This window comes from Amblyomma mixtum, chromosome 10 (genome assembly GCF_055824585.1).
Source record: "Amblyomma mixtum isolate Tamu chromosome 10, ASM5582458v1, whole genome shotgun sequence".
NCBI lineage: Eukaryota > Metazoa > Arthropoda > Arachnida > Ixodida > Ixodidae > Amblyomma > Amblyomma mixtum.
Genome location: NC_143021.1, coordinates 117181860 through 117194205, shown reverse-complemented (window position 1 = coordinate 117194205; position 12346 = coordinate 117181860). Strand labels below are relative to the sequence as shown.

The following is a 12346-nucleotide window of genomic DNA, read 5'->3' as shown; positions in this document are numbered from 1 at the left end:
GCGCGCGGCATATCAACGTAAGACTGGAGCAGTGATGTATGCAACAATTAAAAGGTAGAGGCTGCCGGTGGCTATTAGTCACCTCAAGCATTATTGCTTTTTTTCCCCTCATTTTCCAGCTATCTTCATCCTGGTGGCTAGCATTTCTTTGAACCTGGCTGCACTTCGAGGCAGCAAGATTCTGCATGCAGACATGCTTGAGCGCGTCCTGCGTTCGCCGATGTCCTTCTTCGACACCACACCGATGGGCAGGATTCTCAACAGGTGCACGATTTCTTACTCGCCTTAGTGGAAACCATTTCGTGTAGAGTAAGACGGCTGTAAAGCCTAGAAGTGCCACGCGACCAACGCTGAACAAAGGAAGATGTGCGTGCACAACACAGATTGCTGGATTTCTGTCCTTGTATGAAGCTGGTTTGACCCCGGTGCACTACAGTCTCCGCTGAGGAGCTTTTCTTCTATCTGCCGCTATTGGGGGCTTTTACCTGAAGATTCTCCAGGGTATGCTGGAAACCGGAATATCGGTAATGTTTCATAAGTACTTCTATAATATTCACGACTTTTTCAGTGCTAAAGACTAAAGGTCCAGCAGTTTGTACAAACTAACACCACTCCCCGTTTTATTGTAGACTAAATGTCAGCGATGTAGGCCCGAGGCATTAGGGGACATGAAGCGAGATCCACAACATGTCCAGCTGGCCGAATGAATTTGGGGAACGGGAGAACAGCGCATTCAGGAAGGTGAACAGCTTCAGGCAGGCGCACTTAATTGTTCCAGAGGACGGGGCAATTCATTTAGAGGTTGCATGCCGAATACCGACGAAAAGCTGGAGAGATGTGTCAGGAGTGGAATGTGACGGTTTACGAGACAGTAGTGAGAGCGAACGCGATGTATGCAGTGAAGACAGCAGCTCTGGAGGAAATAATTACGAAGAGAATGGAAGCATCGAATATGAGAATGCTTAGAGGTACGTGCGGTGTCAGCAGGAGTGCGAGTGTGCAAATACGACATTCATCGCCATGCGCTTCAACACTGACCAGCACGCAGTTTGCCCGAAGCAGTAATGAGACAAAACAAGACTTGGCACTTCACCCAGGGAATGGGCCTTCCATCCCTTCAAAACATGGACCACATGTCCTAGTTGCCGTCGCATGATTTAGACTACATGGAATTTTTAATCTTAGATTATTTTAGTCAGTGAACAATTAGTTTGTGCTCTTGTGTAGCATACCTGCCTTTTAATCCAGTGGAATGCATTTTAGCGCGAAATAATGCATTGCTAGTACGGGAGAAAATGCAGGCCTCTTACGCTGTCTACACCGAAAGTTCGGCCTATGCGGTTCAGAAGAATTGAGTACCGGTAATTCCTTGCCCATGTTTTTAAAACAGATGATGGTGACTATTTTAGTTCATTAATTTGCTTGAAAGCAGCCATTCTGCCAGTTTTGACTCGGATCACGTGCTACTGATGTTTAGGCAGCGCTTGTGATTCTTAGGCAGTACCTGGGCACGATTCACCATTCTAACGCACCACATTGCGGCGGTTTTTTAACGTTAACAAATGGAAGAAGGTTGCCTGTTTCTTCTCGTGTTACTGAATCACTGCACCCTGAAACTAATTAAATTAGCCATCAGAGCGGATCATTTGAATTGGTGTACTCAGTGCGCAAACCATTTCTCTCGGCACAGGTTTTCGAAAGACGTCGACACAGCCGATGTGACTCTGAGGTTCAACCTGAGGATGCTGTTGATGCAGTTCTTCAGAACGATTGTGTCGTTTATCCTGATCTCCATGGAGAACCCAATTTTCCTGGCTGCTGTCATTCCACTCCTCGTCATCTACTACTTTGTTCAGGTAACCAGTAAACCCTTTTCTGAAAAGCGAGAGCGATGCGATTTTTTTTGAAAACCATATTTGGCCACAAGAAACGAGAGACGAACACCACGAGCGCTAACTTCCAACAAATTTTATTCTCCTCAATCATCACATTTATACGCCAGAAAGCAGGAATCACATGTGCCAACAGCATCAGTTCCTTAGAAAAGCGAGCTCTTTATCTGAGAGGAGAATGGAAGGCGTGCTTACACACGCGCATCCTGACCTATTTACCTTTTCAGCTTCAATGATTTCACGCGGTACCCTTTCTCTGCTTTTTTCCTAATACCAGACACTTCTCAAAAGGTTTTGACTTGCATGCGAGAATGTGATCAACCAGCGATACACAGCCAGTTTCTGACGTTGCGAGCGTGTTTTATTAGGCGCTCGTTCAGACATCTCCCCGTCTGGCCGATATAGTGTTTCCCGCATGACAAGGGAATTTTATACACAACACCATCATCGCACGTGACGTAGGGCTTCTGGTGGCTAGTTGCGCATCCGTGCGCTTTGTTGGTGTTGGTTTCTCCCAGTTTGAACAACGTTGCAATTTTCGGCGCCGACAACCAAGAAGCCCAAAAAGACACGCTACTGAACCATATTTCGGCTTTGTGTTGCACCCAACCATGTTGCAAATTCATGAATGACCGCAGCGGTGCCTAATGATATCAACATCCGTCTCGCAAGCGGGAGGTGCAGGGTTCGATCCCCAGTGCCACCGGGTATCCACCGGTGATCTGTAATGGTCACAAGTTTCTCCTGGCCTATTGCTTGTCTTTATGTTGAAATGCTTGCGTAAGGGTCTTTGACCCAACATTGAGTAGAACAAACCTTGTGCCAAGGAGCTTTTTGGCCAGTTACCCTTGCGGCTTAAAAAAGATCATCAAATATGTGAAATGAACATTACCAATCGCTGATCGAAAGAGTGCTCAATGGGTTTTGCTAGGGCAATTTGTAGAATTTTGTAAAATTCAGAAAACTACCATAAAAGTAAATTGTTGGGGTTATCGTCCCGAAGCGACATAGGTGCTTCGAGGCATGCTTTAGTGGAGGCCTTTGGAATAGTTTAGCCCTTCACCAAACACTTAAATTAGTCCAAAGCTCCAGGTTTCGCGCGGCACGTGAAGTAATTATTACATGCGCACATGGGCACTCCTGAACACGCTTATACGTTCCTCCCTACAGAAATTCTACATCGCCACGTCGCGCCAGCTGAAGCGGCTCGAGTCCATCTCGCGGTCACCGATCTACGTGCACTTCTCGGAGACGGTGTCCGGCGGCAGCTCTATTAGAGCGTACGGCGCCGGGGAGAGGTTTGTGGCCAGATCCAACGAGCTGACCGACATCAACCACAGCAGCTTCTTCCCAAGCATCGCAGCCAGCAGGTAAGACAGTGCTTCAAGCTCTTGAGTTTACTTCAAGAAATGCTTCGGCGCAGGCAGACGAGGACAAGACGTGCAAAACACCACAGGGCGCCACTGTGGTGTGCTTCGAGGTCTGTGGTGTTTTCTACGTCTTCTCCTCGTTTGACCTTACAAGAAAAGTTTATAGACAGAAGTCTATAGACACTCTATAGACTGTCTAAAAGTCTCTAGACTGCTTACAGACAAGTCTGTAGGCAATAGAAATGCCATACAGTCTGTAGACAATCTATAGATTTATGGCCATACACTTTTAGTAGACTTTTGTCTATAGACAGTCTACGGACTATGAATAGACAAAAAGCAATATCTATAAGAAGTGAACAGTCAATAAGAAGTCTACAGACTGTCTATAGACCATTTTTACAAGGGCATGTCGCGCCGAAGCATTTCTTGAAGTATGGATCTAAAACTCGTCTACAAAACAACCCTTCTAATCTCTTGCGTTTACTCTATGGAGAAGTACTTTGTGGAAGGAAAGTGCAGTGAAGTGAACCCCGTTCTTGGCGCAGCCAAAGGCTGCCAAATGATGCTGACTTTTCGCAGTATAAGGACTCCTCGCTAGCAGCTACTGCTTCCGCCGCCAAATATTTTGTGAAGGTATCGTAGTGGACTTGCGAGTGTAAGTCGTTTCAGAGTGCCACTGCGGTTAATCTTAAAGCCGTTTTCATTATGACAGCCGAAATGAATGGTGCTTGTAGCTCTTTTCGATGATGCGAGTGGGGTCATTCTTGCCTTCATCTCCGGTTATTCGGGATCAATGGCGGAGCGTGATAGACTTCGCAGAGAATGCGGCTGCGTGACGACGGCGATAAGCAAAGAGCACCAGTGAAAAATGAACACAAAGCTGCGCGGCAATATTGTTACTTCCGAAAGCGGATATTTGATGTGAACATGTTTGTGCGGTTCTTGAAAGGCTATACTCCGCTGGCTGCGGCAAACGAGCGCTCTGCGTTGTCCTCACTGTCTCGTCATTCGTGCTGTAGTTTCCAGAACAAGGTTGCAAATTCTCCCAACAAATTGTCTTCATGCACAAGAACCCTTGCCAGGGCTGAAATAAGGCACGCGCGCGTGTAACTGTACATGTGGCATTCGTGCTTTGTTTCAGGCTCCTGCTCACTCTAACTGGAACAGTGCGCTCGACAGTGAACAAACGTAGGTTAATGACATTCTAGTCGAAATAAAGAGGGTGAAAGGGGTGTGGGCAAGATATCCGCTGGTCCTCAAGGGCAAAGGAGTGTATTCCAAGAGAAGGCAAGCGTAGCAGGGGGCGGGAGAAAGACAAGCTACAATGGGGGCTATAGTCGGATACAACGTAAGGCTGCAGTGAATCTCCGCCCTCATCTAGCCTCCTCCGCGACGAAAAAGTAGTACGCTGCTTAAAAGTTTCTTGTTGACTACACAAGAAGCTTATCACAAGAAAAAAATTGTGAGCTCTAGAATTTTGATATGTGGATTGTTTCATGTAGTCAAACATTAAAAAGCTGATTTCGTTTACCGTTTCGATTGGCCAGCGGAGTAATACAGGACGCCGCGGACCACGGCTCAGTGTTAGCAACTGCTGTTTTTTCATCCTATTATAGTTAGTATTGCATCGTAAGGTTTTGGAAAGCGTTGACTGGCACGGAACGACACACGAGCACAAGCACATACGCAACAAAGCGCTACTAATAACTGTTTAGGTTGGCAGATGTAACAAAGTTTTCGGGGCTAGTGTGGCCGCAGCTAGTACGGGGCAAGGCATTTGGAGAGATATGGGAGAGGCCTTTGTCCTGATGCACATAGCCAGGCTGATTATAATATAGAAGAGAGCAAACCAGTGATCCACCAAATCACCCTGCAGAAAGGGCGCACACCTTGGGAGGGACCCCGCCGCGGTGGATCAGTGGTTACGGCGCTCGGCTGCTGGCCCGAAAGACGAGGGTTCGATCCCGGCCGCGGCGGCTGAATTTCAATGGAGGCGAAATTCCTGAGGCCCGTGTACTGTGCGATGTCAGTGCACGTTAAAGAACCCCAGGTGGTCGAAATTTCCGGAGCCCTCCACTACGGCGTCCCTCATAGCCTGAGTTGCTTTGGGACGTTAAACCCCAATAAACCAAACCAAACCTTGGGAGGGTATAATGGCGGTTACACCCGACCCTTGGATCGTCATGGGTGACTTTAACGTTCACCACACCACGTGGGGAGGCGTTCAAATGACCATTAGAGGACGAAAACTGGTCCTTTGCCTCTGACCATGACCTGCAGTGTCTAAATGGCGCCTGCCCAACCTATATTCGAGGGACAACTTAGAGCACCTGCCATGACTTGGCTTTCGTTTCTCGACGCCTTATCAGCAACTTCCGGCCGTTTTCGGATATTGAAGCCCGCGGAAGTGGCAATATCCCTGCGTATCTGATCATTACTGGTCTTTCCACATGCAACTCTGACCAATCGATGCGTCGCATGCGTGTGGCAGTGTTTTAAGCACTTCTGGAAGATGCTTGCAGTGAACGTTCATCCATTAGTTTGGAAGGGAAAATTATGGAGGCCGTGGAAAACGCGACACGGTTATTCCCCCCCGTTACAAAGTGCACGGAATTCGATATCGAATTGCAGCACCAGCGATCACTGCGACGGAGGGCAGAGCGTAGATACCGACGCACAAAATGGAGCCTTGATCTCAGAGGCGCATGCAAAAAAAAAAATCAGCGCAGAACTCAAGCCCTCTAGGCACAACGTTGGAGGTCATTCTGCGAAATGCTTGATCCACGGAAACCTTTGCCACGCATCTGGAATGCCGTTCTGGAATGTCGCATCTGGATTCCGCACACCAGCTGCACCTTTTCAAGTTTCTTGCACTCTACCAACGACGTGGCGAGGTCGCGGTAGCTGAGGATTTCTGCGCTAGGGTAGCAGGACCATCCACCCCATCTGCAACGCTGCATTGGAGCGATGTTCCCGCTTCTCGGTATTTTCGGATGGGTCTTGCCTTTTCCCTGCAGGAACTTGACGCCGCGCTGGCTTGTTGCAGACTGTGATCATCGCCGGGACACGACGGTGTGCCACACACTGCACTTGCAAACCTTGGACAAGAAGCTAGGTGCGTCCTTTTGGAGAATTACAACAAATCATGGAATGAGGGCACAGTTCCAGAGGAGTGGAAGTCCAGTCGTCTAGTTCCGCTCCTGAAACCAGGGAAATCGCCCCTTGACCTGACATCATACCGCCCCAATGCACTGGCTAGCTGCGTTGGCAAAGTACTGGAAGGGATGGTACTTGCACATATTGAGTGGTACCTGGAGCTCTACCGCATATATTCGGCTATAATGTCCGAGTTTCGACGTGGACGCTCTTCAGTTGACAACGTGGTCGACCTGGTGTCATCCGTCCAGCGCCAAAAACATTTGATGCGCTTGACCGTGGCATTGTTCCCGGATATAAAGGGCGCATACGACAACGTAATTCAATAAGTTATTTTAGACGCTCTGGAAGCTGGTGGTCGCGTTTTCTGCTGGATAGGCACATATTTGTCCAACAGATCCCTCTTTGTGCAGACTGAGCATGGCCCAGCACATTCCCATTTCACTTCCCGTGGAGTCCAGCAGGGTGGAGTGCTTAGCCTAACGGTGTTCTACTTTACACTTGTCGGGCTTGTCGATATACTACCCCAGTCGGCACAACTCTCAATCTATGCGGGCAATATCTGTATCTGAGCAGCCGGAGTTAGTGCCCACAAGTTCGAGCAAGTCTTCAAAAGGCGTGAAGTATTCCTGCGGCCTACCTCCACCTGCAAGGCCAACCATTTTGAACCGAAAAGTGCTCGCTTGTTGCCTTTACACTCAAGAACATGTCTCATTGTACTGTATGCATAAACGGCACAGCAGTACCATACGCAAAGAGCCATCGGTTTCCGGGAATAATCATTGACCGAAATCTATCATGGACCCCTAATATTTCATACATAAAGGGACTGACAGTGATTTCTCGCCTTCTAGCCTTTCTTGGGGCAAAGTCGTGGGGAGGGCCAGTTCTTTCGATGATGCAGCTCTACAGCGCCATATTTATGGGATTTCTTTGCTAGAGCCTCTCTGTACTTGGAAACATTCGAAAAACAAACATATGGAGTGTGCAAGCGTTCAAGCTCAGGCTCTCCGGACTTTCCTAGCGAAATGTGCCCCTACGGCCCCATTTGTACTGATCGCCCTGGAGCATCCAATCCGTATACCTACTTAACAGTTGACGCACTGAGGGCACATTTTCTACACATATCCCTGGTTCTCACTCACAATCTTGGAAGTCTTCCCGTTTCCAGGCCGCGCACATCGTTTACAAACATTATCGATGCACATTGCGCCATTCTGCCATCGCAGTTTACACCCACCTCTAGACCGTCCTCACAACTTTGGAGCCTGCACAATTCCCGTGTGCTTATTTCAATACCTGGCATCAGGAAAAAGACCGAGTTATCGCCGATACAACTCAAACAAGTCACTCTTGAATATTTTCATGAGCACCATGCAAACCGGGTGCACGTTTACACCGACGGCTCAGTGAACTCTATCACTTCTTCTTGCTCCGTGGTCATGCCCGCAAGCACTACAGAAATTAGTTAGGACAGGTCACCGCACTTCTTCGACGGGTGCATAATTCACCGCTCTTCGTGTCGCCATTGAACACATCAGTCAGCAGCGCCCTCAGCGGTGGTCTATTTTCAGATTCTGAAGCTGCCCTCCAAGGCTTACAACCTGCTCTTTGCCGCGGAGCCCATGAACAACTGGTCGCAGAAATTCGACAACTACATCACTCTGCCACCAATTCAGGGCATGCCATGGTACCAATGGCTACCGGGGCAGAGCGGCATAGCAGGCAATCACCGCGCGTATGAGGTCGCGTGAACTGCTCATGACGACGGCGATTTGGTGTCGATCTCCATTTCGAGATCAGACGCGGAGGGCAGGCTTCGCTCACTTGCGCGGGACATCACGCTTGCCGCGTGGAATTCCGGCCAATTTTCCAATTCACGACGTGAAGAAACTTTGCTGTGTCGCCTGTGCCTTGGAGCAGCTTTCACCAACCATTACTTTCTTAATCGGAATGACTGATAGCCCTGCATGTGCCATCTGCAGGTATGACGAGACTATAAACCACATTCCTTGTGACTGCCCTGCCTACAGCGTCGAAAGGCAGTCTCTGAGCCGTGCGCTGGAGCGTCTAGATCCACGCCCACTGACGGAAGTGAAGATTCTCGGTCACTGGCCGCGGCAACCGTCGGCGGTGAAGGACTCCAAAGAACTACTCCGCTTCTTGCGAACTTCTGGCCTCCATGATAGGCTGTGACTTCAACGAACGCTTACTTTTCAGAGTGACTTCAATTATTTGCTACTCTCCTTTCTCTTTCATTTTATCCACCGACCCACTCCCCTCATGTAGGGTAGCAAACCAATTATTCTTCTGTTTAACCTCCCTGCCCTTCCTTACATTCCTTCTCCTCCTCCTTGGGAGGGTTAATTTTCCATCCATATCTTGCTGTGCAGTGCCACTTCGGGAAAGTTATTACCGGGCTTTTTCCATACTGCGCTCGTTTCTCGATTTTGTGGCGTCTACTGCTTGTTTCATGTTACTTGGGCTCGCGCTCGTAGAATCCTTGTGCATTTTTACAATCCCAAAACGCCGTGCTCGCAGTGTTTACGTCATTTTTTTTGTTTCTGTACACTACCGTCGCTCCTAATGCATCGCTCAAAGCGTTTGTGACAGTGGCAACGTGAGTGTCTGCGTCCAGAGCCGCCGCCGAGTGTCGCATTCGCCCTCACTACCGAGTGGAGCGTGGTGGTCGAACACTTGACGCCTTGCCAGTGTTTCTGTCGTATGCGACTGGCGGTCCCCGGACGGGCTGAATTGCGGACTCCGTGTGTTGCGGTGCATTGCAGGTGGCTGTCCATCCGGCTGGAGTTCCTCGGCTACAGCATCGTCTTCATAGCCGCCCTGCTGGCGGTGCTCACCCGGGAGACGCTCTCGCCCGGCCTCGCCGGTCTCTCAGTCAGCTACGCGCTCACGGTGGGTGCCACTAACAACTGCCTCTTTGCTGGTTTGTACGAGAACAGGTGCAGCGCTTAGGAAGCAAGCACATGAAGAAACATTATCAGAATGTAGCGCTTCCATGCTGAAAAAAGTTGCATGATGCAATAAACTCATTCAGTTTGTCATACAAATATCATGGACTTACCATACAAATCGTAGGAAATTATTACACAAATGTTATACATCCATATAAAATCATATTCATCATAGAGTTGTCAAAGAATGATACAAATTGCAGGATATATCATACAAATAGTATTATATTCTATGATGAAGCCCCTATGAGATTATTGCATCATAGAACTTTTTTTCAGCAGGGTTAGGGCGCACACTTGATTCATGTAGGGGAACGACCTCAGCCCTTACTTCCTTTTCGAGACCTAGCCCTATAAATCAACCGAGCAAGATTTAGATCTTGCACAAAAGTCTCAGGTCAAAATTTTTACGGAGCTGTTTTCTACACCATTCCTCACAGCATTCACGTTATTTCGCAGCACGAAAAAAATATACATTTTTTTAGGCAACAAGTTAAGTGCAGAAATGGTCAAATTGAATTTGATGTGATTACTTATGCAGCGGTTAAGTTTGAATTGCATCACAGTTCAGTTTGCAAGACAAATAACCGTAATGTTCACTGTGCGTTATCTTGTCGAACCACCGTTTGGCTGCAATATCATGATTTCACCTGTTCGGGAGCGCCATGCGGCAATTACACTTTTGATCACTTTATTTTTCGCTCTCATTCTCTCTGCAGGTGACGTCCACATTGAATATGCTCGTTCGGGCGACGTCTGACACAGAGACCAACTTGGTGGCGGTCGAGCGGTGCTTTGAGTACACGCGAACTCCGCAGGAGGTAAGAGTTCGTACTTCCATCCCTGCATTCCCGGCACTTCGTGTAAGTTAAGCGCTGTGAACTCACGCCCACAGGATTGAATGAACCGAGCGAAAAGGATGTGATTTCGTTGGTGATAAAACGGCGGAAACGACGAGAACGGGCGGAGACTAAGGAGGCAGATAGAGCGCTATTTTTCAGATATGAGTAATGATCGAAGTTTACATGCGTAAAGTGTTTGCTAAACGTACCCAAATGAATGGGTTTGTTTGACATTTGTAGCGAAGCACTTCTGGCACCTCTGAAGCTCTAAACATAAGTAGAACCTTTGTCCTAAGTTTTTTAGAAATTTTGGTCCTGACGGATGCCGTATGGGCTCCACTATAAGACTTAGAAGCGTACCCCGTACCTTGTAACTTAACGAGCTGGATTGTAAGCTTCCGCCGCGTACGCTGCCCGTACTAATGCATGCAGTGCGTCTGAAGTGCAGTAATTTTTATTAACAGTGTTATTACTCATTAGCATCTACCTTAGCTTAGCCAATCGGCCCGAAAAGAAAGCAATTCAGTGTACGAAAATCTTCCCACTGGTGGAATACTGGTCCGGGACTCAAACGGGAGACTACTGCCCGTACGAGACAGTCTTCCTACCGTCTAGTTTAACCAAGGCGCGCATTTTCTAACAATATATTTCAGTTCGCACTGCATTTTGCCATGACGCGCCGTCTTTGCCAAAAGTAACCGAGCAGCGGTGGCGCTGCGGTCCACGGCACTGACCGCTGTTCCCTGGCCGCGAGTGTAAACTGGGTGACGTAAGCCCGCGCTTTCGCCCTCCTTCCTTGGGTGATAAGAAGTAGGTAGGATAGGTAGAAGTAGGTAGCGCTTTCATACTGAGCGAGGCCGCAGGATTACGTCAACCAGTTTACACTCGGAGCCGGGAGCAGCGGCCAGCGCCGAAGATAGCAGCCCCACCGCTCGGCTGCGCTCGATCACTTTTGGCAGAGACGGTACGTCGATCCTAACGAAAGCTACAAAAGGTGGGCAAGGAAACAGCCGCCGCTAGCCGTACTCCCTTGACCCATCCAGTTAAGCCGAGTCACTCGGACCACGCTACGCCAACTCCTCGCGCAACCGACGCCCAGATTTTCTGTCGAAAACGCCGACAGAGATCGTCAGGCGTCTCAAACGCGCAGACGTGCTTAGTCATTTATCAGCGTCGGCGCTTGTCTGCCAGTGGGACGGCGGCGCAGGAGACGTTTACGCAAACAGGATCATGCTTCTTGGACCAGCGCCATGCCTTACCTTATGGCCTATGTCCCGGGGTTAATGGCAGAAGACCGAATGGAATGGAAAACAAAAATGAATCGTTAGAAAATATAGCCCCACACCAGCAGGTAGATGGTAGGGCAAGGACAAATTAGTCGACTCAAAGCAGGGATGGTAATGTAGAGGTTAGAGAAGTGGTAGATTCGTACAAACACCCCTGGACAGGCCTCACGTTGTAATTCGGGCCTGTGCAAGGTGGGCTGCACTCAGGTGGGGGCTAAATAGTAAGGTAAAATACATGGTTATAGGGGATAAAGGAGTTTTACCATCTTGAATTCACTGCCCTGCCCTACTTTGCAGTGTGGTACCCATTGGAAGGGTTTCGATATAGCGCATTCCTTTATCACGCGACGCCAGATATGGAATGCATATGGCCACCGCAACCCAATGTTGGTGCAACAGAGAGTAGACTTTTTTCTGGCAATTTACGATGTCCTTTAGGACCTTCATCGATGCGTATCGTGCTGCTTCATAGAATATAGAAATTTTAGTTCCTCTGCCTTCTGTGGGTTAGCGATATCGTCGAGGCTGCCTGTGGTAACTTAGCCGTGTTTTAAGTTCATACTTTAAACGTTGCGAAAGCAGATAACCAGGCTACCCCAATAATGATTGCTGTTCTGGGAAGGTTGAGCATCAGCTATTTTCCTCCCAACTGCGGTGCATGGAAAGAACAAATGCAGTAGCCACACCAGCGACAGGCCCCTGGTAGTGCGTATAACGACTCTCCAATGACACTAGCGCACTGAAAAATGTAGTGAGCTAAAGCTGGCATCACACATTTTTTCTTGACAAGGTCCCTATTAAGGCAATACGACAGTATAATATCTT

The 12346-nt window shown here is 48.5% G+C and overlaps 1 protein-coding gene across 1 annotated transcript in view; it reads left to right on the top strand.

Annotated features, from left to right (window-relative positions):
* Positions 1-12346, top strand: part of LOC149326757 (ATP-binding cassette sub-family C member 1-like) — an 80682-nt gene that overhangs the window by 59219 nt on the left and 9117 nt on the right. The window contains exons 20-24 of the mRNA XM_089563813.1: positions 120-264; positions 1691-1856; positions 3063-3262; positions 9208-9334; positions 10113-10214. Of these exons, the coding sequence (XP_089419939.1) occupies positions 120-264; positions 1691-1856; positions 3063-3262; positions 9208-9334; positions 10113-10214 (740 nt within the window). The remainder of the gene's footprint in view (positions 1-119; positions 265-1690; positions 1857-3062; positions 3263-9207; positions 9335-10112; positions 10215-12346) is intronic.